At 39.9% G+C, this 27,893-nt stretch overlaps 1 protein-coding gene across 1 annotated transcript in view; it reads right to left on the bottom strand.

Moving 5' to 3' along the window:
- Positions 1-2,181: 2,181 nt before the first annotated feature.
- The window catches only part of pot1 (protection of telomeres 1 homolog), a 54,243-nt gene continuing 28,531 nt past the window's right edge, over positions 2,182-27,893 (bottom strand). Inside the window, exons 11-19 of the mRNA XM_070831033.1 lie at positions 8,271-8,455; positions 7,861-7,958; positions 5,537-5,705; positions 5,229-5,437; positions 4,913-5,048; positions 3,965-4,047; positions 3,345-3,439; positions 2,910-3,015; positions 2,182-2,521 (exon numbers count right to left, since the gene is read on the bottom strand). Coding sequence (XP_070687134.1) covers positions 2,403-2,521; positions 2,910-3,015; positions 3,345-3,439; positions 3,965-4,047; positions 4,913-5,048; positions 5,229-5,437; positions 5,537-5,705; positions 7,861-7,958; positions 8,271-8,455 — 1,200 coding nt within the window. The 3' untranslated portion in view covers positions 2,182-2,402. The remainder of the gene's footprint in view (positions 2,522-2,909; positions 3,016-3,344; positions 3,440-3,964; positions 4,048-4,912; positions 5,049-5,228; positions 5,438-5,536; positions 5,706-7,860; positions 7,959-8,270; positions 8,456-27,893) is intronic.

The raw sequence follows: 27,893 nt of genomic DNA, 5'->3' as shown, positions 1-27,893 counted from the left end.
CGTGTGGGTCTCTCTAATCTGTCAGATCAAACTGATACATTTTCCAAAACGATCGATCCATCTCTGGTGTCTGATAATTAGTCCTAAAAACTCTCAACTTTAAACACAAAATTCAGTTTCACCTCTTCAACGTGCGCAAGCAGCTTTTACAAAGTCTTTGGTCGTGTGAACGAGGTGCACCTGCCAGGTTTGGGTGCGTCCCGGAGCGGCTCCAGTCTGGAGGCATCACCGAGGAGACCACAACCAGAGCGGAAAATTGTCCTCAAACTGGTCTGAAAAAAGTGAACAGAGCGCTCAGCTGAGGGTGGAAGTGGGGGTAGAGCGCTGAAGCCCAGCCGGGACAGGTCCACCTTCGTCCCATGAAGTTTCAAGTAGAGTGCGGTGAAGTGCGGTCGGAGGAGACGCTGAGCTCCCTCTGAGAGACAAGAGGAGCCTAGAGTAGTGGGAGGAGGAGGAGGAGAAAGAGGAAGGCAGGAGGGAGGAGGCGGGGAGTCATCTGGAAAACCAGCTCTGATTCGATAATAAACTGTAGGAATAACACACTGAGCTGTAACCTGTTTGGGATTATCATGTGTGGATTACTTTTAGCTCGAGATTATTATAACTTTAACGTGGATATTTTTGTTGTAAAAAGTTTTTCTTGATTATAAAAACATCTAGAGGTTATTTAGATACGGTGATAAAAAATAAAGATTTTGGAAAATGAATAATCAGAAAGGTTTCAAAAAATGAATAGAATAGAAAGTAAATTCTTAACCTGTTTATCTAAAACTGAAGCAAACACTGATTTAACATGCTAATTTCACAGATAAACATAGATACACATTTATAAATAATCCTGCAGGAATTCATGTGTGATGTTTGTATAGTATTGCTGCTGAGATTACTATTGAATAATTCTACATTTTTAATTAAACAGCAGAAACTTCTCGGTAGGCCTCTGCAGACTGTCACAGAAATACAGTTAAGAAATGTTATTTCTTATGCTTGTATTCAAAGCATAAGTGTTTACTGAATTCCATGTCTGAACAAATAATTACAGATCTTTTGTGTCATCTAGTGGATAGTTTGAGCATTACACTGGTCTGATCTAAAAAAAAAAAAAAAAAAAAAAAGCTAAGAAAAGATGATCTGTTAAAAGGTTTGAGTGTTTGACTGGCAGCTTTCACAGTTTCACCTCCTGAAAGCAAAGCCTGCTTTTGACTTTCCAGACTAAAACTGTAAAAGTGTTTGAATCCCTCCTGGGAGTTGGCACTGTGTGCTTAAAAATATTTTGAGTAATGGTCTCTCATGGCCTTCAGTACCTGGTCAGGTCAGCATGAACCGCTCATGATTTGAACTTTATCAATCACCGCGCTCTGGTTTGACACTGTAGAGGTTTCGTCTCACGTCTGTGTCCAACACGTCTCCTCTGGGGAACAGAGGAAAAACAGGTAAAGGTGACAACAAACAGAGAAAACTGAACTGGTGCAGACTGGTGGGGCAGATGAAGATTACAAAATGCATCATACATCTCTTCAGCTTCTTTCTGGACAGTAACAAGAGCAGGGGGTCTCCTGCTTTGAAGGAGGTATGTAAAGAAATAACGATACACAAAGAAGGAGGTGTGCAAAAAAGGATATATACACATTTGCCCTATGCTGTACCTACATACTGTTTTTGGATCCAGTTTGGAAGGATCAATGTGCCTTTTATAAATCATGCTGTCATTTGACCAGCAGATGGCGAACTAACATCACAGGTCAGTACAGAAAGAGTTTGTTTTCCAAGTAAATGACTTTATGTTATTAATTCTTTGTCTTTACAGCATTTTTACAGCAGAAATCGGACCAAGCTTAATGTTACTGCCTAATAATGCATTGAGGATTGTTAGAAATGTAGAACATTTCCTGCTCATGTGTCCATTATTTCGCAGGTATTTGGTCAAACATTTAAGTATTGACCAAATCGAAATTTGACCTGATTGTGAAGTACGACAAAAAATTAAGGAATCTCCAAAGTTTCTTCAATTCACCCTGAGGAAAAATGATGTCTGTACCAAGTTTAATGGAAAACAACACACATACTGCAAATTTTGCTAAATGTATGACTGACCCAAGATCTGTTGTGCTGGTGAAATACTGAGAATCACGACCTCTCTGTATTAGACAGCATTCACTGGCTGTTCACATACAGCTAACGCTGCTAAAATATCGACAACCTCATGAAAAGAAATTTCTTTTATTTTGAAAGTCATTAAAAGGCTGAGCACAGGAAACAGCAACGACAGTTTAATGTACAATTATTTTGTTTTACACAATAAATATGAATCAAAAGGAGGATGTAAAGTACAAAATGACCAAAATAAAAAAAAATGTTCTGCAGGACTCTTGTTTACCCATGACCTTTGACCTGAAGCTGGTTCAGGCGGGGTCGGACCGCGTGGAGGGGGGTTTGGTGATGGCGGTGTGGCAGATCTGATAGCAGGTTTCGCTCTCCGCTCGGTACGCTGCCAGACACAAATCGAGCCACGGGCGCTCACCTGAGGAGACACAAACACACCTGCACTCACAGCACTTTCCCAGAAAAACCCTAAATATGCCTCGTTATAACCAACATGGTGAACCAGCGCTTCACTCTTTCTTCTGTTTAAAGGCACAGGAAATTCATAATTACTAATGTGCTGCTTATGTAGTCTTTCCCTCCGCTCTTTGAAATGTTGCAAATTTCTGTAAATCACTCCCGTGTTGTTTCTTTATGTCCTGGTTCAGATGCAGGTTTTATACCCATTTTGAAAAGTGCAAACTAGGGACTGTTTGGTAATGCTTTACTTAACCCATCAACCTCCATCAAAACAGTTGCTGATATATTTTTGGAGTTTTACACTTTAAACTCTACAATCCAGCTGTGTGGGAGTTTGACAGACATACCAGTGCTGCCTACTGCTGGACAGAGGGTGTCCATTGTTTGTTGGATGCTGTCCTGAGCCTCCTGATTGGCTGCTACGTCCTCTGGCGCCACCCCGAAGAACAACTCCTGATAAAAGACACAAACAATTATTAGAACTCATTAATTAATCACTTTCTAAAAACTGTTTCAGGTGGTTTTATGATGGCGTGTAAAGGGCTGAGCATCGTTTCAAAAATTAGGATACCAAGTGCTTTTAAAGTGATACTGATACCAATGGAGGACTTCATTCGAAAAACTGACACTACAGTCGTAACAGAGTGACACAAACTTCATAAAGCTTTAGATATAATTTTGCTAAAAGTTCAGACGGATGGACATGGGCAACTTTCTTCCTTCTCTTTCTCATCTAATCTCCTCTGATCCAAGCACGACTCCAAATGTGATCTGAAACTCACGGCGTCTTTCCACAGGAAGACATCCAGCGTGTCTGTGGCGTCCTGCAGCTCGAGCTTCAGCAGCAGGACGAACTGCAGCAGCTGAACGCCGAGAGCTGCAGATCAGGAGAGCAGAGCCGTTAACAGTGCGTGATTTATTTTTAAAGTAAAACATGTAGCCCAAACAGACTTCAGATCAGCCAGGAGTCTTTCAGGAGCTTTTACAACCTGCTGAATCAGGAGGAAGGAAAACCAGCCGTATAAAACTCTGCGAAAGAGCAAGCTTTTAAACCTCGAAGACCACATGATGAGACATCAGCAACAACAGCTAGGAACTTTATGTTTTGTAAGAGTAATATAAATGGAAGACAGTGGTTTCAAGTCTTTGATGGTGCATTCAAGGACAGGGCCTAATTGATAAATGTTGTCAGAAAAGTTTAATTTTTATTATCCAAAGAGTTTTACAGTGGTATGAAACAGAGAGGAACAGAGAATCCTCACAGCGGAGAGACTGCAACCAGAGAATGATTGGAGTTATTTGCTTTTAATTAAATTGATGATTGAAATTGTTTGATTAATTTTCTGTTGATGAAGTTGATGAAAAGTATAATGTGAAACTGATTGTCTCTTCACCCTCTCACCCTCTGCAATGATCTTATCATCGATCACCTCGACTCCTTCAGCACACGGCTCCCTCACTGCAGCCACAGAGCACCGCTTACACCTAAAACACACACATGAAATCATAAAGAGAATAGACGATCAGCTCTGGGATATCTGTGTAAGCCTCCTTTACTGGGAAAAAAAAGTAGCAGAATCATCAAACATGCGCTCTCATTAACATGCACCACCTCAAATGTTCTCAGTGACACTTCCCTTGCACAACTGGTTATAATACAGAGGCATAAACAACATGGCCTAAAGTATGTAGCAATCACATCTAATTAGTAGATTCAGGAGCTTTGTGATTTTGAGCAGCGGCACACAGGCTTAAAACTGCCAGTGTGCTTCATCAAAACTGCTTGTCGGATGGTAAAACAGCCTCAGAAACCCCCTCCAGTGATTAATCATGATACTCTAACAGTCCAACTGTGCATCTAAACAAGAAAGTGTTTATTTTCCCGTCATATTATGTGCGTCTTACAGATCAGATACGCTTTGATCAATCCAGCTGTTGACACGGGCCGCGTAAATGCCTGTAGTGTACTCGCTGTATACACAACATGCATAAATGTGATTTGAAGTGTATTTTTAAGCTTCAAGTCTATTTTCTAAACTCCAGAGATTGTGTGTTGGGTTTTGAGTGCTGCCAAAATGTGGGTGGCCTACAGTCAATATTGTGCCTGAACGCATCCTGTGAGGACACAGACGGGGGCACTGAAGCTGCGGCTGCTCTGCCAGCACCCTGCTCATGTTACACCTCATATTTAGACACGGTGTCATAGATGGATCTGGGTTTGGTGGGAAACCAGGAAGAAAAATAGCTGACATAGCTGTTTGTTTACCTCAGGATTAACCAACTGATTGATAAAGCCCCACCTGTATTTTAGGATTTATCTGTGTGTGTGTGTGTGTGTCTCATCTCTGACCCGTAGTATCTCTTCCTGCCTCTAAACAGAAAAGGTGCAGACAGATCGAGCAGAGTCAGGTGACCTCCAGACGACCTCACAGGGACGATGTTCTGGTAGCCGGCCGTTAGTCGACACGTTTCCTCCAGAGTCGACCCTGCAAAACACAAGAACCTCTTTAGGGCAAAATTGTGGGTTTGATGGCAGCAGGAAAAAAATGTCCTCTCTCTGTTAGATTTTTGTGTTCGATCTTTTCCTTTCAAATGTTTTCAAATGAATGCTGATAATAATGCTATAAATAATGCTAAAGCAAGCTGGGGAGAATAAAGAGTGTTACCCTTGAGGAAGATGAGCTCTTTGGTTTTGCCTTCAGACATGAGCTGGGTTGACAGGTGAATGTTCAGACATCGGTTCAGGGACCCCTGGGAATCTCCGGGGATTTCGATCTGCCCAGAAAGCGCCCACAGCGGAGGACTGCAGGGTCCAGAGTCCCTGGATGCCTCCGAGAAGAGTCCTGACACCTGATCATTGTCTGGGACGTCCAGCCTGAGATCACAGTGCAGGATCAGAGGGAAATCACATATTATTTCATTACATTTTAAAAATGCAGATCAACTCTGAGTGTCTTTGAGTGTGTGAGCCTACATAGAGGTACACTTGCTGCAGTAGAGTTTCAGAGCCTGGTGGAGGCTGCTGGGCTCGTAGGATCTGAGCTGGGCTCTGACGTGGTGAACTCGACCCGGGTCGGACTGCTTCAGCTTGGACAGTGTAACCGGATTTATGTCGTGACCGCAGGTTCTCTCTGACACACACACTAAATGTACAACAATATAGACAGATACAGTTTCAGACACAATCTTTTTAAAATCACATCGAAAGCACCTTTTTCACATCATACCGACCAAAGTACTTTACAGCAGTATATAACAAAAACTTCTGATACAATCAATTACATGAACGAAACCTGGCATTAAATGGATGGCTTAACCCAATAAAAACAAATAAATCTTTCAAGTCCTTGAAAGAGGCAATGAGCCGAGCTACCTGATAGCAACACTGTCACTACTGCAGTTAGCAGTGTTGCTAACAGGTCCGATAGCGCTGCATGAAACAGCTTCTTGCAGCACAATCCACTGACACACCAATCCCAATTTAGCTTATAGAAGACTTTTTTATTTATTCTGAGGTATCACTGAACTGAATTTGATGAAATGAGTATGATGCATCGTAATGCTTCATTCTGACTTTTTCAAAATGACAATGACCTGAAGCAGGAGCTAAAATAATTATCTGAGCATTCTTCATAGCGTCTTGTATGCTGCCGATTGGATTTACAGAACGTTTTTCACAAACGATTGTGCAAACAGCAAACTGTAGCTAACAGCAAGCTTCAGGTCTCTTCACAAGTCGACCTAGAAAAGCAGGAAGTAAAAGCATTCAAGGGATCTAACAAAATTTGGAATGATTTGGATCATTGTAAGCACTGATGTAAACTACACATGACTTCATTTAGAAAGCACAATGTTGTAATCCTGTTTAAACAAACTGCTGATCTTCAACAGCTCCACAGGTTGTGTTTGTTTCATTTTACAAATGTGGACTTTGAGGTGTTACAGACAGGTCGTACCTGCGTCTAAATCAGAAACCGAGAAACCATCAAGAACTGAGCACGAGGAATACACAAATCAATAAGCAATAAGTCACGCAGGTCTACAAACAAACTGCTCTCTGCTGAGCTGCTCCTGCTGCCAGCTGAGAGAAAATAAATCAGACGATCTGAAAAGTGTTTTATTAGAATCATTAAAACAAGAAAACAGGATGTGCCTCAGCTCCCATCATCTCCTTTGTCTATTTGCTAAAAAACATTCCACTAAATTGAGGAATTCAGTCATATAAACAAAAGCAAACAATATACAAGAATTATGTGGACAAGTTTCGATGAAAGACAGCAAATAAGGAGATAAATTAAAGTGTTAGAGTGATAAACTAGGACACCTTGAATTTGCGAGACCTGACTGATTACTTTTCAATTCTTTGAAATGTTCTGTATTGTATTATATAATAAGGAGGTACAGATCAATGGCCTCATGGCATGAATTCAATATTCAATATATCAAGACCTGGCTCTGATTTGACTGGCTGATTTTTCCTGTTAAAACTGAATTAAGTTTGTACGAAGCCAAATAATTCATCATGCATCAGAAACTGGTTCCTAAATATTTTGTCTACTAGAGTACAACTTCAGTTATACAACATACACCAGGCCTGCAGGTCTGAACACAAGAGCTTTTTTGTTTTAAAGCTGCAGCCATTTGTCTGCCTGTGTGGAAACCTCCAGGTCACAGTCAAAGCTTGGCGTTTTTATTTTATCCCCAGTGAAGCGTAGGCTTTTAGAAGACCCTGCTAATGGAAGCAGCTCCCAGCAGCTTCAATCCATCCAGACATCCTTTCTTCAGTGAAGAAATTGGTCTGTCTGAGCAGTCGTGATGTTCATATTTCCGCTGCTGGCGAACACATTTTTCACTTAATGAAAGACTGGTGGGCAGCCTGACTCGACTTGTTCTTTCTTTGTATTGAAGACATGCCATGGAAATATTTGGATTTTCATTCTCAGTCATTTATAAGCAGATTCTACAGAGGAGGTTTATTGGAAAAACAAGACTAGATGAGTGTCTATAAAGGAGGCGTTTCAGCCACGCCTTTTCAGTCATAGGTCTCACACGTGCCTGACAGAAGAGATATGCCTCTATTTTAAATAACAGCTGTATTTTCTTCCATATTACATGTGACTACAGTGGTTGTGTGTTGGGCTCTGCACATAATGTCACTAAACATTCTGTGCTGACACAGACGACACACTGTAGCTGCTGCTGCTCTACTGAACCTGCTGTGGACTAAAAGGTTTTGATATTTGATGGTCTCGTGGGAAAAAGTGATAACTTCAAGACCCAACTAGCATCCATTCATACCCAGACTCTCTGGTGGAGTGCTCCAGATCTCCAACAGCTCTGAGTCATTCAGTTCAGAGAGGCCATCCTCGACATCCTCTGGGAAGGTCTCAATGACTCTACAAAAACATAAAGAAAATTGTCTCTGGTTACGAGATTCATGGTCACAAACAAACACATATACATATATTACCATAGAATTATTTTATACTGCAGCACAATGTAAAATCCTCTCGATATTTCACTCTAAACTCAAAGCTCCAAACTTTTAATCCCTTCGGATAAATTAATGATCACCATTGCAGAAGTCGAACTGCAAACACACTGCATTAGTACTGCTTTAGACTTTTCTGGTCCAAAGCAGAACTAGAACCACTAATTAGAACTCTCTCTCTCTCTCAGACATATTTGTCCCTCGTCTCCTGCTGTACCTTTTCAGCTCCTGCACATCTGGGCTGTTTTCTGGAAGAACCCGGATGCCCCTGCCGTACGCTGTCCCTCCATGTAGATGAAAAGCCAGGTGATCCACCTGCTCTGACTGGCTGCTGGTGATGCCTGGTACCTTACTGGATCCTGGGATCGCTCGTAGGTTGTAGATCCTCAGAAAGGACCCGGGCTGACAGATGGGACAGTTAAATAACAAAGAAGCATTCATTAAACAAAGAAATATAGAGAATATAGAAATATGCTGTTAGTAAAAAACAGACAAGATTTTTCAAAAAATACATTACAAAACAATATTAGGCTGATGGGTCCAGTAGTGTGTGAGATTAGCTGCAGACAGACAGATACACTTACACAAGTACACGTGTGTGACAGGAAACATGATTCCCTCCAGGTTTATGCCTGGCAGAGATAATAAATCATTTATTTGGCAGTTTGTTTAGACCTTATTTTTCTCTGTACTTTTTAGTTATGGAAGAAAACCTGCTATTTGAGTATGAATCATTAAGATCATTTCAGTCCCACTGTGGCAGGAAGCAAACAATGAGACTATACAGACAGTATTTTTGCTTGCTCAATCCCAGACTTTTCCTGGGTTTTATTTTGTCTCCTGAGACCTGAATGTTTACCAGAATGAGAGAAAACAACTGCTGAGGATTGTTGAGTCTGACTGTGTTTTTTAAGAGCTACATGGGAGTTTAGAAAATATTTACCATAGTTTGTGTTTAGACAACAGGTGTAGAGACAACTGCAGGAGTGACTAATGCTGGAAGACAGTGATTAAACACCAAAGGACAGACGGCACGGCAAATGAAGGCGGTGGCATGTGGGACTTTGCAGCAGCAAAACAACCTGTAAACAGAACATTTGTCATATGGCCGGCTTACAAAGTAGTTGTGACTAACATTATACTATACAGCTGTTTATATCCACATCAGGCAGGCACAGAGCAATATCATCATCCCATTAGAGGCATGTTTCTGTCCATCTGATGAATGTAAGTCCAATATTCAGCTTCCTTTTAGCTCTCTTTTTGGTCTCCACCATCTCCTGAGAAACACACCTGACTCTTTCACTTTCTTCACCAGCCTCTGACTTTTAATACAGTAGCAAACAACTATTTGCTGTGTAAATATAATGGTGTGCTGAGCAGACAATGAAGTCACACTCCCTGTGTGTGTGTTGTAATCTGAGCTTCCCTGTTCTTTGTTATGGTAGCTGGGACGCCCTTACAGAATTTCTTCCACCAAAGAAAACATGCCCTTTGTCTAAAAATGTCTCCACTGGCTCCACTCGTGCTGCCCATCTGCACTCCTTGAGCCTCTAGCTGCTCTGTCCCTGGCTCCTCTGCTTCTAATGCCTCATCCCCTTCTCCGCCACCCCCGAGGTGGCTGCCGCTGGCCTCGGAAGCAGGATTAAAATTGTAAAAATCAATAGTCCAACCAATGACAAAATAGCCCAGATGTACATCTTCTTGCTTGCCTAGTGTACTTATCTCATCACTTGGTATTGCTCACTAAAGGGTAACTTTATATTGTTCTTTTCTCTCATTAATAGTTATTTGTGTCAAGCACAAGTTTTGGTCTAAAAGGCTGGTGAGCTAGTGCAGCTACCAATCCTACTGGTTCTGAATTTCTTTCACTGCACCTCTAACTGACCTCATCCAGCACCCTTTGAATCAGCTCCTCCCTGACGCAGTGACAACAAGCGAACATGCTTTACAAGGATTCTCACTGTGTATGTTTCTGGTCAGTCGTTTTCAGCTCCTTCAGGGTTTTATCAGTCAGCAGATGGCGATGTTGCACCAAACTTACAGTCAGTGCGGGTGACAGTGATTCATAGGCAGCTCAAAAGACTTGGTTTGGAGGGTTTGTCATTTTTGTTTTTTCCCCTCGCTTGCATCTCCGTCTCGACAATCCTACAGTCTACAGAAATCTCTCCTCGCTCTCATCGTCAACAACGTCACTTTATTGCCTTTTATTTATTTTATCTTTTTTACTATTTATACTTAAATTGTTAGGCATTCATTGCAGACAGCAATGAAAGAATTTCATTGTACATGGAAACATGTTTCCCTACTGTACATATGACAATAAACACTTTGAATCTTGAATCTTTGAATCTTGAATCACAGTGATCAAGTGTTAGGGGGATTCACTCTCTTCATAGGTTTCACCAAAGGCTTTATGGTTTTTAGTTGGTATAAGGCCCAAATACACATGTATATGACCTTTAATTGCATTAAAGCTGGAGAGCAGAAGAGAGACTCAGAAAGTGAATCCTCTATAAGCTGTGGCTTCCTTTAAATCCATTTTCTCCATATACTGACTGAAGTTTGAGTCGGTGTCAGGGTGGATTAACAGCTGATCTCCTGAGGGCTCTCCTCCTCCGAAGATCCACATGAGGAGCCGAGAGATGAACTGGGAAGACTGGAGAGCTGTCCCCACTCACATGTTATTTTCTGGAATTATCCTTTAATCTAAAATTATGTCCACATAAACAGATGTTTCTTTTGAAGGAACATAGAGGAAAAGCTTTGCTGCTCATTTAAGCTCGGAAAATTCAAAAATGAAATTCTGACTGTGTCGCAATCTGTGAAAAGGATATTTAACAAGATCAAGAAAAAATATTTTGTGTTATTGAAGATGTTTCTCAGCTGCAAGTAGACCATCCTCAGGAGGAAAATGACAGCCCTGGTAGTCTGTGCAAACTCTCAAAACAACTTCCCTTTACAGCATGGCAGCTGGCTACTAATGATTGACCTCTTTCAGAATCAAATGAAGCCGTAGCTTGATGTTATAGCAGCCCCCTGAAACCACAAAAGGTGTGTTTGGAACCAATGCCAGTGTGTTTGCAGAACCTGAAAGTTGATTGTCATTTCTGTGTTTTTAACTCAAGTAAGCCCCAATCAACTTCGTCACTAATATATTGATATAAAGACTTGTCACAGATGTCCCATATTTGGCGAGTTGAGAGTGAAGAGGAAAGTAAATTTTGATCCCATCGAAAGACCCATGTAGGGGTCACCTGATTAGTAGCCTTTTTATCGAACCTTAAATACAAATTGAATTTCATGAAATTGAATTAAATGCAACAAGGCGAGAAGAAGCACTGTCCTCTTTTTCTTTGGGTGAATGTTTTAGCTCTTTCTTTACACCTTATAAGTATGGAAGAAAACATGATATTTGAATATGAATTATTAAGATCATACAAATCTCACTGTGGCAGGAAGCAAACAATGAGACCATTCAGACAGTATTTTGTTTGCCGTACCCAAGACTTTTCCCGGGTTTTATTTGCCTCCTGAGACCTGGATGCTTAGCAGACTTAGACAGAAGAAAACAATTGCTAAGTACTGTGGAGTCTGGCTATGTTTTCTCAGAGTTACATGTGAGCAAAATCTTCCACAGTTTGTGTTCAGAAGCAGGTGTAGAGGGAAGTTGGGGGCGGCGGGGGGGGACTAATACTCGGAGGCAGTGTCAGAATACCAGAGGACAGACGGCATGGCGAATAAAGGCGATGCCATGTGGTATCAGCCCTGTCGAGCTTCCTGTCTGCATTCACATATTAAATCCTCTGTAGCAGTCTTAAGAGGCCAGGTGTGATTATAATGAGCAACATTCACCTGAGAGAAGCTGCACAATGTGTAGACCAGGATTAAGAGCCATCTGATCTGAGATCACTGTATGTCCAGATGTACAGTATTCATTTTCATTCATCTTTTTACTTTTTTTTCTTGTATAGTGATTATATATAGTGAAGTGAAGCTTAACAAATGATTTAAATACAACCTCTCTTTGTTCCGTAAGTAAGTGGACATAATACAACAGGTACATTCCCATGTGACCATATAAAGACGATAACTGACTCAGACATCCACATACAGACAAAAACCAGGTTGCCAGGTGCTCTTGTAATGCCCCTGAGCACAAAGCTGGGCCCCTAGAGAATTTGCAGGTCAGTCATTCTTCCTCAACAAAATAAGAAAACAAAGAACTCTGACCTCGATCCCATCCAACACCTTCAGGTTACTCTGGAACGCCGGCTGTGAGAAAGGCCTGATCACCCAACATCAGTGTTGGACCTCATTAATGCTTTTGTGACTCACAGGGGCAAATCCCTGCTGCACAGTCCAACACCTTGTGGAAGGTCTGAAACCAGAAGAGTTGAGGCTGTTATGGCTAGCCTGGTTCCAGACGTCTGAATCACCACCCAGATTTATAAAGTTGCCAGTGGTATTGATCTTTGACTATGGCTGGGTTGCCGAACCGCAACATCTTTTTACTACTGACTGAATCCGGCACTGAATGTCTGGTTTGGTTCATAATTTTGTTCTTAATTCTTCAATAAGCAGACATTTAGTAGTGTTTTCAGTAGTGTTTACAATCAGCTTCACTGGTACTGTGTTGTTTTTTTCATATTCTTGCTCATCAAATACAGGCCAATGGCAGGACAATTGGACAATTTATCCAAAGCTCACTCCTAATATCTCAGATGTAGGGGTTTCCTTGAATGCATCAAAAAGTGGCTAGGATTTTTTAAATATATTCTTTAATGTAAGGTATTTATAAGAGTATTTACATTGGTAACTAAGCTCAGGTATCGTATTGCCACTCGTTTGTGATTTGTAACTGCAGATACTTGGGCATAGAGGGCTGGTAACCTTCGATATCTAGCATAAACGGTTTAAATGTATTTCATCAAAACTTTTGCAAAAATACATCATTGCATCGTGCTTGTATCATCAAGACAGACACAAAAGTCCAGGAAAAAACTGAAACCCACCTCATAGCTCAATCATTACAACAACAGTTGGCATAGCAACCAACAGCAAAAAAATGAGCAGCACTTTGGGACTGGCTTTTTGAGCTCTTTGACCAATCAGATCATTCAACTGAGACCACACTTAGTATAATGGACACATTATCCCACCATCAGCATGTGCACACGAGGCTTTCAGGGCCCATAGGACACACTGGTCCACAGCTCTGAGAGCGATTGTCCTGTCTGACAGAAAATGGCTCCCTGCAGCTTCCCCTGCAAACAAACCATTTTCTTTTTAAAGAGGCAGAGGGAACAGAGTGGAACAGCCTGTGGTGGCTTCTGTAAGTACTTGATCTGTATGAAAACTAAACACTTCACCGTCCGCCCACTGCCCGACAGCCAAGACGCTGCTGCCTCTGTCTCATGGCATTAGTGCTGCTCGGCTGCTCAGTAAAAAGGGATTCCTTAAAATTCAAAAGATTGCTTTGGGCTTCCACGGCTTCTCGTCAAGCTGAGGCTCAATAAAGCAGCCAAAAAACTTGTGCCCTCGCTGAGAAGAAGAAACTGTTGGTTTCACACTGGCTTCTTTATGGAACAGCAGGAAATAGTCTTTAAAAGCCAAACAGATTGAGCCTAACTCAACAGCAGGGCTCTTTGTGCTGGAAAATCAACTCTATGAGGAACAGGGGATGTGACCGACTGAAGAACACCTCATTTTAGATTAAATACCTCAACTGCACTCTGAGCCTGAGCCAATACAAGGCAGGATGCATAAACATTTTTAATTACTGGACAATCTGTCAATAATGTGTAAATTCATTAATCACTGTCACTATCCAACAGATACACTGGTGCAGCACAGTTATCACTGATCTTAGTATCAGCATATATTTTGCTCAGATAACAATAAGAAACATCAATATTACAGCAAAGATAAATGAGTAAGCAGCAGTCAGAAATGTCAGATATGTTTGAGGTCATTTAGAAAAAAAAGGTCTCCATTGCAGTCTCCCAAGAAATTAGATATCAATGCATCTCAACTTATTAATATAGTTACTACATGAAGGTTTAAACAATCACCTTACTCGTTAATTATGTGATCTTTGCTTTGTGCTGTAGCTAAGCGTTTTCCCACTAGGAAGAAATCAGCAGGATTTGTATGTAACCTACTGATACATTGATTATGTGTCATTGCCAACCTAACGAGTGTGGAAAATCTGCCTGTAAAGTCAGAGAAACACATAAGCTCACAGACAGACTAGCAGCCTTGATCGATCAATACACATATGGTTAATAAGTTCAAAACAGACATAAAGCAGGATATTTGTGTGATCTAAATAGCTGTCTCTGCACTAAACGCAACTGAAATAGAACGTGTGAAAAGGTGGGGTGAGGGGGTGGAAGTGACGCATCATTGTGGATTAATTTCATAAACTGAAATCGTATCTATAGAATGAGACGCACGACTGATGGACGTCAAAGACGCCTCTACGTGTTGGTTTAAAAGTTAAGCTTCGAAATAAATTCTCAACCTTAGAACTTTGAAAAGTTCAACTTTCAACATTGATGAAAAGCCATGACAGTGCTTAGAAAAACTTAACATACTGAAGATCAATTCCATGAGAACTGGGCAAACTATCTATTGATGAGGATCATGTGATATGATCAAAAGCCCCAGAACAGCTATCAAATTAATGTTGTGGTAGGACTGTTTTGTTTGCTGCCATTTCCAAGGTCAAGAATGTTCCTCACTAGTGTGGCATTTGTTCTGCCCAGCATTTTCTTTATGAGGTTGTAATGAACTTTGCAGCTTCGTGGGAACACTGGCAGGACTGCAAACTTTTAAACTTTTCATTTCATCAGAGACAAAATCAGTTAAATAATTTTCCAAAGGTATGTCTGATGCTTTGTCAATAAAAAACCTCATCCTGAGTTATATGAAAAAAAAAATCAGATGGCCTTGCTATCTAGGTTGCTGAGACATTTTCCATCCTTTGCGGAGTTAAAAGGGAGAAATAATGAAACCAGATCACAGGAAAGGTAAGCTTTAAAAGTTCTCCATGCCATCTATAACTAGGAAAGACTGGCTTCCAGTAGCCTTACTTCTGAGAGGACTGGTGAGACAAACTGAAGCTAAAAAATATTGTAGCCATTTTAATTGGTGAGTGCGATGACTAATTTGTGTGACTGAATTGTCTGGTTGTGTATATATATATATATATATATATATATATATATATATATATATATATATATATATATATATATATATATATATATATATATATATATATATATATATATATATATATATATATATATATATATATATATATATATATATATATATATATATATATATATATATATATATATATATATGCGTTTTCTTTGCAGGGTTCTCTTGTAAAAGAGATCTTGATATAAATGAGAGTTCCTGATCAAATAAAGCTAAGTATTTAAGTAGGATTCACTGTGACGTCTGTTCGTTCGTCAGTCCTCAACATGACTAAGTCACTCACTATACCACTCATTTATTTACTGTATTCTCTGGAGGAGTGTTGAGAGGGAACCTTTGTTGTGCCTCTCAGTTTTCTGGTCCTTTTTCTCTCTTCATGAATAATAGAAGGAGGAGGTTGAGGCGGTCATCAAGGCCACCGAGGAGTCAGACGGCCATCAGGGAAGTCCCGTCCCTCACAACATAAAAAAAAAAAAAACTCATAGCAGCAGAATGCATTACTCAAAGTGGTGAGCAAACTTGGACAGTTTTTACTCTACATGGACTTAGCTTTAGTTTTTCTGTTCAAAAGGTTGATAAAAAGCCTAAAAAGAACAGATTGTCAGATATTCTGGCAGAGAACAATGCTGGAAAATAAAAGCCGTTTTTAAACGCTGTTCCTCAGACTAGGCATTGCACCCACTCACATTCACTGGGATAAATCTGTCCAAAGCTGCATTATCTATATAATGATCTGTACACAAGATGAAGCTCCACACAGACGCAAGCTGTGTAATGAAGCATCGGTGTGAATGCGGATGTGAACTCTCGCTCGTTTGAGTGATGCTCTGCTGACTTCTCAAGCGCCAGGAGAAGCAACATATCTGTTGCGGTCGGTGGTTTTTGGAGGATATTTGAGCCCGCAGGCCGACATGAAGTCTGATTTTCCTCAGAGCTGTGCTCGCTAAACGGGAAACAGTGTGGGAGTAAAGAGCATACCGCATTAGTGCGCAACCCCCAAAAACATTCAATGACATGGAAATGGGCACTCGCTCAGCTGTGAGTGCTAAAAATGAGATAATGAACGGAAACTGTTGGAGCTGAACAGGCTGAGGAGATCACAATGACAATGCGAACACTACAATCAATGGCTCAAACTTTTTCCATAATATTTCAGGATGTGACCACTGAAGAAAAAAAAAGCAGCAGCAATGAAACGCAGTGGTTGAATTCAAGCGCCCCTACCGGCTTCTGGACTAAGCCCTCACAGACGTCAGTCATTGGAAGTTCACGAAAATTGACATTAGTAGCCTAATTTATGCATGTTTCATACTCCATTTACCCAGTATATCAGAAAAATTATGGTTAATGCAAATGTAACTTTAACACTTTTACATTATATATTATAATCAAATCCTAAGCTGTGAATGCTCACATTGTAGCTTTTTTGGATAAGAACCAAGTGGCTGATTCAACTGTTGTGCTCTGAAGAGATGACACCATTTCTGTGGTGGTAGAATTGAACTGAAAGCCTTCACACCGACAGTGAAGGCTGAGATGTTTGGATTAATCAATATTGGCCATCGCCCCTTCATTAAATAAAGGTAGCTTGTGTGAATGTGGAACAATCTCAAAGCACCAGTGTGGGAGTAAGAATGACCAGTCTACATAATATGCTACGTGTGATTACAAATCATCAGACTTGACCATGATTTCTGGCATTGCAATTAAAAGAAACAGCGATGATATTATAACAAGAGAGCAGCAAGCTAGCCCAAGATATTCAGGGTGACTCACCATCTGCACCATAAAGATTTAGTGCAGAGGAATTAAATAGATATTCATTCCATAGATCAAAGGCTATGGATTTTAGAGTTTGCCTTCCCTTTCTTTTCTAAAGTTTAACTTCACTTTTAGACCAGCTGATAGCTGCACAGCCATGTTAAATGTGAACTCAATTTTGTTTTAAGGTTATTTGATTGTAACCATTATCTTAAAGGTAATTCACTATCCATATTTTCAAGGAACTGTTATTTCCTGGAAAAGGAAGTAAAAAAATATATATCCCTTACATACTTGATGACAGTATATGTGGGCTTACAATGAGGTGCCACAGAAGCGCTGCGGGCTAGTTTACTTCAGCCAAACTTATAATTATTGCATATTCTGTATGAATACAATAGAACATAAATATATAAAATGTCATATGTATGCATATATATAATAAACCTAAATATATTCATATTAATAATGTATACATATCAAATGAAGAAGATGGTGTCTTTGGGAAAGAAATACAGTATAGCACACTTGGACTGTAGTCTGTAGAGTGGTTGTTCTGCTTCATTATCACTACTTTGTTTTTTTCTATCCTTACATTCATTTTGTGTATTTATTTTATTTATTCTGCTGTAATGATACAATTTCCCAATCTGGGATCAATAAAGTACATGTCTGTCTATCCATCTATGTATTTTGATACGTAGCTCGCTAGTACCCTTTAAAGAGAAATGTGGTGAAGTCTGTACCCTACGTGACCTTTCTGGAAGTCTGCAGGATACCTGCTTGAGGGCCTTTTGGGACTTAACTGTGGATTTGGACAGGCCCCAGCACTTGAGGAGTTTTCTGGGAATGCACCGTTTAATCCATGAGTTTTGAAGTGTGAGGAAGTTGGGACTTTGATTTCAGCCAATATGTACGTGCAACACTAGTTTAAACAGTGAGGAAAACAATTGGAACACAAAGCAAACCTTGAAACACAGCAGATGCTGTTGGACTAAAGGGAGTACTTGGCATGCTTTTAATTGTAAGATGCCCACAGTGAGAAGTCAGAGGATCACCAACGTCATTAGAACTGATTCTCTATGGAAGCTGAATATCTCTAGCAGATTTCACAACCATCAATCCAAAATTTGTCAAGATATTTCACTCAAATGTCAACCTCATAGTGGAACTACAGGGAAAATAAGGGGAAGTCATTAAGATTCATCCTCTGTGAACCACAAATGTTCTGAACAAAATTCTATGCCATACATTTTGTTTTTTTAATTTATATTTACCAACAACAGACACTAAATACAACTTTTTGTGTACGTGTTGTGTCAAAGACAAAATTCTAAACTAGTAATGAATTTTCATTTCACTGAAGTCTGGCCTCAGAATGAAGCAGGTTCATTGATATTCCTGTACGCCCACAATAATGTTAAGCATCTGTTTATCAGAAACAACAGATGTCTACTTTTTTTTAATTCCTGAGAGAGCAGGAGAGACGAGGATTCAGACTGCAGACAGGCGCAGGTTCTGCTGGAAGAGAAAATGAGGTGCGTGCAGAGGTAACCAGGTAAACCTCTGTGCCGGAGATTCTGCTGAGGCAGAGCAAAAAAGGACTGCAGGGGAAGATGAATGGATAAATGAAGAATGGTAGAGTCAGGAAAAACTGAAAATAAGAGATGGAGAAATAGAAGGGAAGAGACAGGGGGAGTAAGAGAGAGAGTGTGGCTGCAAATAATGGCAAGTGACACTCCAAAAAATAAAACAGGAGACGACACATGAAACGCTACAAATTAAAAGTTTTAGATCCTACGTTATTGGAATTCAACATTCAGCTTTCAGGACAATCAGGTCTCATTCAATATTTCTGAAGTCACCCATCAAGAAAGGTCTGGTTGTAAACTGAAATCTCCCTGCATGAAGCTCAATTAGCCGATACTGTATTTTCTGTATTAATCCCGACTTAAACGGCTCCCTGTGATGTGAAAGGATCACTTGTACTGCTGAAGCCAAAGAGAACTACTAGCAACTCAGAGGAACGTTCATTTAGGTCACCAAAAACAGAACAGTTCATGTCCTGCAAAAATTGCTTTATGCTACAGCAGAAATGACAGCTGCTTACTCATTCAGCTTTGCTATTTGCTCCATGTTTGGTCCAAAAAACAGAGATGCATCTTGACAAAACCTTACCTCAGAGTAAATCGTAGGGAGTCATTTTTAGCCATTTTAGCAATTGGCTCTAGAAATGGCAAGGTCAGTCTGTGGTGTTTATTTACATAGTGTATGTAAGTAAAATAAATCAATAGGTGGTGTTTTCTGCACAGTCACTAATTTTGGGCTGATGATATTTGTGTGGACCCTTGCAGCTACGCAGATATGAACAGTATGATATTGGCGTAAAATGCATAGAGGTAAAACCTGCTGTAAAACTGATGAACAGCAGCTGTGGCTCAGTGGTAGAGCGGGTTGTTCACTAATCAAAGGATTTGACTCCTGGCTCCTCCAGTCCACATGTTGAAGTGTCCATGAAGTGCAAGACACTGAACCATAACTTGCTCCTGAAGTACAGCTTTGATGTGAGAGTGTATGAATGACGCTGAACTGCTTTGAGTGGTCAAAAAGACTAGAATGACATTATAAAAGTACAGTCCACTGTGTCTGTGACTGAAGCGTAAGTGTCAAGGCAAAAGTCTTTGAGAGGCACAAAGTATGTTCATATCCATAGCAACTGAGTACACTATACTCTACGCGCTCTTCATCTGCTTATACATACTGATTTCTGAGTGTTTCTGGTGATGAAGGTGGTGTAGGAGTGACAGACTGGCAGTTAAATGTGACATTTTTTGCTTTGATTAAGTCTGCAGAAGAAGTTGTCCTTAACCAAGTCTCTCTCTCTCACACACACACACACACACACACACACACACACACACACACACCTCAGTTTCTCTTTTGATCACAATGGGCTCCTTTCTCTCCTAATGGCCTTCTTCTCACAGAAACGCCTCAGTCGATTTCACACAATATCAGTGATGATTCACCAGAGCAGCTGTAATTGGGAGAAATATCCCTGTTCTTAATGGAAAGGCTCCGAGTGTGTGTCACAGTATGTGAGTACGAGATTAATTGACTGACGGGTGTAAAGAGAGACCTGTAAAAAAAAAAATCCAAAGGAACATTTTACCCATGATACACAATTAAGCTTTGTTTGCAGACCTTGTGTGTTTTAAATGGACTCCTCTTCACTGTGTAGAGTTTGGATTGGGGTTGGTGTGACTGTGTGGATACTCCTGTCAGTCAAATGTTATCATACTTAATAAGCATAATGTCCTAAAATAAAGATTTACATTAAGATTTTAAAATCACAAACAAGAGCCCTGATACACTTCAAAAAGGACACTCAGAGGGGATGCATGAATGTATTCCACATATTTTGAGACAGTCATACACACTCAGACATTCGTGCACCACCCAAGGGTAGGATGACCAGACCCCAACAAACCAAATGTAGGACAAAGAGTATGTTTTTACGGGGCAATGTGCAACACATTACCAATGCTGAGAGGTAGTCTAAAATTTGACAATTTTGACAACTGTCTTTTGCTTATAGTGCAATATTTGGGGATTTGTGAATCCTTAATTTTGAATTCTTGAGTCACTGGATCTCTCTTTATTAAAGAGTTTGGTCTTGACCTGCTCTACAGGTAAAGTATCCTAGATAATGTTTGCTCTGAATTGGTGCAATATAAATAAAAATGGACTGATACATAATTAAAACGTATTTAAGATACATTATTGATTGATGATGATGATGATGATAATGATGATGACAATGACGTGCATCATACTAATTAAAAGCACTTTGTTCAATGCAGTAGGTGTCGAGGTTACAGAGATCATTTTTCTTGGATCGAGCAGCATGACTGTGAGAACAGTATGAGAAAGACGCAATTAGCACCTTGATCTTGTACCAGCTTTCACAGGCGTCACAGTGCAGCACGCACTGCTGAGGCTGCTGTTCCCAAACGGAAACTTCCATAATGCCTCAGGATCTCTGACAATTTCAGTACATTTGTTGATGACAGCGTTCCTTGCTTTCTTCACAGCAATCAGATGACGGCGATATTTTAGAAAACCATCTGTCCTGCAGTGATTTGATGTTTGAAAACCAGAGCCAATGAAAATGCAGGACATTGTCTAAATATGTGGGACGTGGGGCAAAGGATATAAATGCTGTGCAGTCACGCCTTCGAGGCAGATATCATTTATATTATGTATAAAACCTCTCTGGATGTTCCTCAGGTTTCTAAAAGGGCCTTTTGAAGTCTGTAGTTTGGAGTTAAAAAGTCAGCTTGAGTCTTGATCCGTTTTTTCATAGTGTTATATGCCACTGATGGACTGACCCCTCAGATTTATCTTATGACCCATTGGGGAGCCTCCAGGTTGGGGACCACTGAATTACTATCACTGCAATGGATTCAGACCAGAATTAGTTTCCTGATCATTAAAGCATATTCGTCCAAACCCTGGAAAAGATCAGTTCACTGTGGCACTGTGGGTACCAAGAGGCTACTTCTGGCCAAATTGGTTGAGACAAACTACACTGCTCGTCTCCAATCGAAGACAGAGTTTCCACAATGTGAGCAAAATAATTTCCTGATACCACTTGAGACAGTTCTTTACAAGAAGCAAAAACAGAATCTAAAATTAGCCTGATCTTAATTCAATTTTTACAGGCTCAGCGGAGGGTTTTCACAGGCGTGAAAGCCTTATTCCCTAACAGAAAAAAAGTCTCTCACTCCAAGTCTGAGAGAACTAAAGACTCTAAACTGATCCAAACCATGGTACTCCAAAAACCTTCAGCATTCCCCAAAAGTCAGATGCTTAGCAAAACAATGGAAGATAAATGGAAAAACTAAAAACCTGATTCTTACTGAAATGCACCAAAAACACTTTAGAAACAAGAGCCTAAACAGGATCCTCCGAAAAACAAGATCAAACTGGGATGCTCCAAAGATGTGATCACACAATACAGTTACAATATTAGTGGAACACTTCTCCAATACTGACATATTGCCATATAATTATTCATATACATTTTACGGTTTGCATTACATGGATGTTCGCACGGACGCTAAATGTTTCCTCTTCCAGTCATTCATCTCCCTGATTGCAATGACAAACATGTTGCTCTCTTCCATTCTGTCTCGTTTGTCCTATTACGTCATTTCACAGAAGAACAGTAGTTTTTTTTCCCCCCATTTAGCAGAATCACGCCTTTGGTATGTAACACACAACAGAAACACGAGGATGAAAACCATGCTTGAAGTCTTGCACATAAATTTAAACTTGGTGCGGAAATACCAAAGTCAAAATTCAAAACTACAATCCTTAAATGCGCCTTAAATGCTTACCGCAGTATTGTACAGAAAAATCTCCCCAAGCTCTGAGGCGAAGCCATGATAATTTTTGCTCTACTTCTATGACATTTCATTAAGTTGTATTAAAACCAGTGACCTCCAGATGATCTCATTCAACACATAACTCCAAACTCATTACCTTGACTGATGTTTTAAGTTAAATAAAGTGTTAATGAAGGGTATTTACGGCACTGAGTTGTGGTTAAAGATATTTGGTGTAATGAACTGGCTCTGTTTGATTGTGAGAGCTCTTTAACGCCTCCAGGGTTGAGTGTAGATGTGCATCATGAGGACAGAGTGGAGAGCTGCTTACACAGTAAAAATGAAAAATAGACCCTACTCAGCCTCACACACTCTACATTTAACGGACTCTATAACAGCAACTGACAGATGATCACTTCATACAGCGATAATTAAGAAAATGAATGAGAAGAAATTAACTTCACTTGGGCAAGCGATTGGTAAATAAAGCAAATATTAAAGATAGAGTAATTTGTGCCATTTTCTGTTATCATTAAAAGTGTAAACTCACTGATGAATTCTCCACAGGAAGAAGAAGTTCCCACTGTCTCTTCTAAACTACTTCAAAACATTCAACTGAGCCACTGAATATTAAAGAGGGAAAAACCAAAATCACCCCCACTTGATTTAGGACATAGGATACAAATAGGGACATACAAACAGATGCGCAGGCTGGACAAAACTATTTTTCTATTATACCTTTTCTATTATATGTGTATTATATGCTGGTGTGCCCTCAAGCACTTTGCCCGTCTGAGATATACATTTATATCACTTCTATTGCCCAGTTGTTGAGTGCACCTACCACACACTGCTGCTAATGCAGCTAAGAGCATCTGGTAGTTCTGCACAGAACAAGATGCTTGGACAATAAAAAAAAAAAATAAAAAAAAAATATTTTAAAACATCAATTGAGAGCTTTTCCTGAGGGCTGAGAACTGAGATGAAGCCAAAAACACCAAACCTCCAACACTCAAACATCCACTTTGAGGTTTTACACATCTGAGCCTGTTTTAAGCTTGCAATGATGTTAAAAATCAAGGTGACCATAAAATCTAAGTTCCTTTACAAGCAAACACAGAAGAGAAATCGCTGAATAAAAGTCTGGCAGGAAAGCTGTGGCCCTCCAGATGATTCTGGTATACAAGATGTATCAGAGAAAGTAAAGGAGCAACAGAAAGGCACCGAAACTGCCCAGAGGTCAATGCAAACTCATCTATTCTTAAACAGATTCAGAGCCCCGAGTGTAAAACTGCAGGTGTGGCTGTGTGGGATTGGGTGTGCAGCAGGAGCTCCGAGAATGTGGCATCCATAGCTATCATCAGTGACATCTCATGAGTTATTTGTGATTATTACAGGGTGCGCGTCCTTGTAGGGAAAGTGAAAAGTACAAATGAGATCCCAGTTTCCTGCCAGCTCTCCTTTATGTCGCTTCAGCCTCTATGCAGCTACACAGGCCGCTCTATGCTGATTACCAACATATATAATGAAAAGGACCTCAGGGTGTGGAAACAGCAAGAATAATTTCACAAAAAGAAAGAAAAAGGCAGTTGAGGCTGTGATTGCAGGAACTTTTAGATGCAATACTCTTTGATCATAATAATTTGAAGAGCTTGTACCATCTATATAAAAGGTCCCCTACCTTTAAAAGATGGTTATTTGATCAACTGATGTAAGTGAATCCTTCTACCTATCCGTTCTCTCCTTCTAAGTACTTACAGAGAAAGAGTTGACATTGGAGTGCAGTTACCCAGAAAAGACAACATGCAAAAATGATCAGTATTCCAAACTTTGAAATCATCTAAAGTTACACATATTCACTGTAAATATCTAATGCAATCCAATACAGCATCCTTACAACACTCTATGGTATCTTTACAAAGCTCATAATGTTCAGTTTTTTGTGACACTGTCAGAAATGTATAAATCCACTTATATGTTTACTACTGATGTTGTAGCTAAAGGTGGTGTTTTACTGGACTGCATTGTACTGAGAAGTGCTTCATATTTTTTGTCCGCTCCATTTATGAGGGGGCAGAACATAATATAATAATATCAACACCTCTGAATATAACAGAGTCTGACACAACAACTGCACCAACTATGACCTCCATGCTACAACATATAAATGAATTAACACCTCTTTGACAGTGTCTGATTAAAAGCAGATTTTATAAAGAAAAGTTATATTGGATTGCATTAGACTGTACAGGAGTACTTGTGAAAGTGGGCACTGACTACAACTTGAAGTTCAATTGTATGTAAAATCAGGGCAGGCTCCAGCCAACCTCAGTATTATGATATTCTTAATAGACTAATTCGTCCATCAATTGTTAGAAAATACAGGTAATTGTCCACCCAAGAGTCAAAGCTGACATCTTCAGATATCTTATTCTGTCCAATCAACAGCTCAAAACCCAAAAATGAAACTAATTGAATCATTGGTACATGAACGCCAACTGGAGGTAAATGGTTAATTGTGGGGGTTGACACTTTTGCAGGTGAAGCAAGAGGAGAAAAAAATGGACAAATCTAAACAGAAGGGTTCACATGAAGTTTGACATTTATGGTTTACATTCCTTGAAGTCCGTGTGGACTTTAAACACGTCTGTTAAATGTGACACACATGCAAAAAGCTAAAGAAATTCTTTATAAACTGGTGCCAGCGTGAACTATCCTAAAACTATGCATTGATGCAGTCAGGGATTGGATGTGCTCAACAGAGCTTTGTAATAAACCCGTCTGGGAAAAACAGGATCGTCAGAGGAGAACCCGCAACTATACAACAGTGTGGGTGTGTGTGCGTGTGTGTGTGTGTAAGTGGTCTGCCTTGTAATTCAGTGTGACTTTGTGACCAACACGATGTAATTTATGTCTCAGAGACCTGAATCAAGATGGATGTGCTTCCCTGCCACACAAACACACACTACACAGCAGAGTGAGAAAAATCATTCTAAAAAGGCTTGAGTGAATTTGTCCAATGTTACATCCAATCTAACACGCTGAATGAATCTGAATCTCAGTGGACGCAGTCGTTGCTATGACCAACACACACACACACACACACACACACACACACACACACACACACACACACACACACACACACACACACACACACACACACACACACACACACACACACACACACACACACACACACACACACACACACACACACACACACACACAGCCAGAGGTTATGTAAACATATAAATCACAGCATAAAAACCAGTTTATTTCAATTCCTGTCTTATTGGCAGTGTTGTCCATCATTTCCATCAGTGATAACAACACTGTAATAATCACCAAGTTTATAATAACTGACGTTTAACAGAAGTCAGACGTGTCAAAGATACGAGCAGTCAGACTGTGCACCCATTGTTATTCAGCACAGGTGCTAAATGACAACACTGTAAAATGAAAATGTCAAGAAAACACTGGTGTAATGAGTGTCAACGCTCCACAGCTGTTAATGAGTCCATGTTTGTGGAGCTGATAAGAACAGCTGAGAAGCAAAGAAGATCTAAGCTGCAGTTTTACTTTCCGGAGAACGAGGAGGAGAGAAAGCGAGCGAGATGGAAATGAGCGAACAGAGATCTCAGATCGCAATTCTAAAACTTCACAGCGATTATTGTGCAGAGTGTGATCCGAGGTGAGCCCGAGGCACTCAGAGCTGCTGAGAACAAACTGGTTTGTTTTGCAGAACAGAGAGCGACATGAAGCAGAAAGACAGAGGTCAGTGCTGCACTTTTCAGCATGGACGGACGAGGTCAAGAGAAACTGGATGCAAATACAGATTATCTTACTCACAATACTGAATTCACCAAGTTTGATTTAAGGATTTGCTCATTTAAATTAAGTTGACTTGCTTTCTTATTCATCAATAATGTGATTTTCTGTCAAGTTAAAATTTCAATGTAAAAATGTGCTGCCAAAGATAAATGAATAATTATGTAAACTAATCTCAACAGGATAGGAGTGTTGCTTAGATATGATATGAGAGTTTCAGCAAGCTGCAGTACAAGAACTTTGCATTAATAAAATAGTCTCAAGCTGGAAAAATGTAGATTTAAATCAGGATCTTATCAAAGAATAAGTCGACAAGATTGTGAATCTGACCAGATATTTCAGCTTTCTCCTTTTTTTAACTGTGTGTTATGGGCACATTTTCTCAGCCCAAGATCTTATTTTGATTAAAAGAATTGAAAAACATAAATACTGCAAACAAGCAGGAAATATATGATTTAGTTTATTTTTAGTGGCTTGAGTCGACATAACGATAACGTCTGAATAATGTCACATACTGGACTTTTCTGTACATTTACTACATTACACATCTCAAAGTGCTTTAGAATTAAAAGTAATAAAAAAGGCACAAACAAATCCAAAGTATGAGGGTTTGGACATACAGTGTGTTAGAATGTCTTTTTCATGTAACATGCTGTAGGGACATGTGTCCTAGATAATATACACGTTCCTCTCAAGTCAGCATTCTATCTTCCTGACTCCACTTTGTCTGGACGATGGTCAGCACATGTAAAGGTTAAGTCCATCTTTGGGGTACCCCCTCACATACCTGAAACCAGATCTTGCTTGTGGAATCCTATATATATGTGAAAGCTTTGCTCTGTATTCTTTAGTCTCATCTATGCCTGTGATGTTAGACTCCGAGCTCGTAAAACTACATAAACTTCTTGAATGAACCTTGGGCTACTCTCTTCATTACTACAACCACAGAAAAGCGTCCCTACACAGTGTGAATCTTTTTGTTTTTTATGACACATTTCTGCAGACGTCCTCTCCACACTGAGCCTGATTAACTGACTCTAACCAAGCACACAGCTAGGCATAGAAACAATCCACTGAACATTTATGTAACTCTGACTCCAAGAGCCACCATCCATCATTCCCGTTGGTTCAAACAACCATCCGACAGAAAAACTAACACTGTTGTGTTTCTGGCTGTTTCCTATTCCTATCTGATAAATCTGTATGCCGTCAGCAGGTTTTACATCAGGAACAATCCCTCCATTTTACTCCGTAATCTGAGAAAGCTCAGCAGAGACGTAACCACTTTTTATGCTTGATTTACCAGAAAAGTTGACTGAGACTGTGCGCTCGTGTCTGAATTTATGAATTTATGTTCAGGATAGTCACGCCTAATCAAGTAGGTAGTGCTTCTGCTGCTTCATGCAAACCGAAGATGTTGTTTATTCAAATTTGTCAGTTGTGCTGTTGTGTAAGCCTGGAGGAGATCATGCATTTGGTTGTGTGTGTGTGTATATATAAATCTGTCATGGGTAATCTTGAAAAACACTGGACCTATAAGCCTAATATTTTTTTGTGCACATTTATCACCTTTTTTTTTTTTTTAAGTAAGGTATAAATGTAAAAAGCAAGTTTTTTCAATTTCA

This window comes from Pempheris klunzingeri, chromosome 5 (assembly GCF_042242105.1).
Source record: "Pempheris klunzingeri isolate RE-2024b chromosome 5, fPemKlu1.hap1, whole genome shotgun sequence".
In the NCBI taxonomy this organism is placed as follows: Eukaryota; Metazoa; Chordata; class Actinopteri; order Acropomatiformes; family Pempheridae; genus Pempheris; species Pempheris klunzingeri.
The sequence above is the reverse complement of the archived record's forward strand: the minus strand, read 5'-3'. Positions and strand labels throughout refer to the sequence as shown.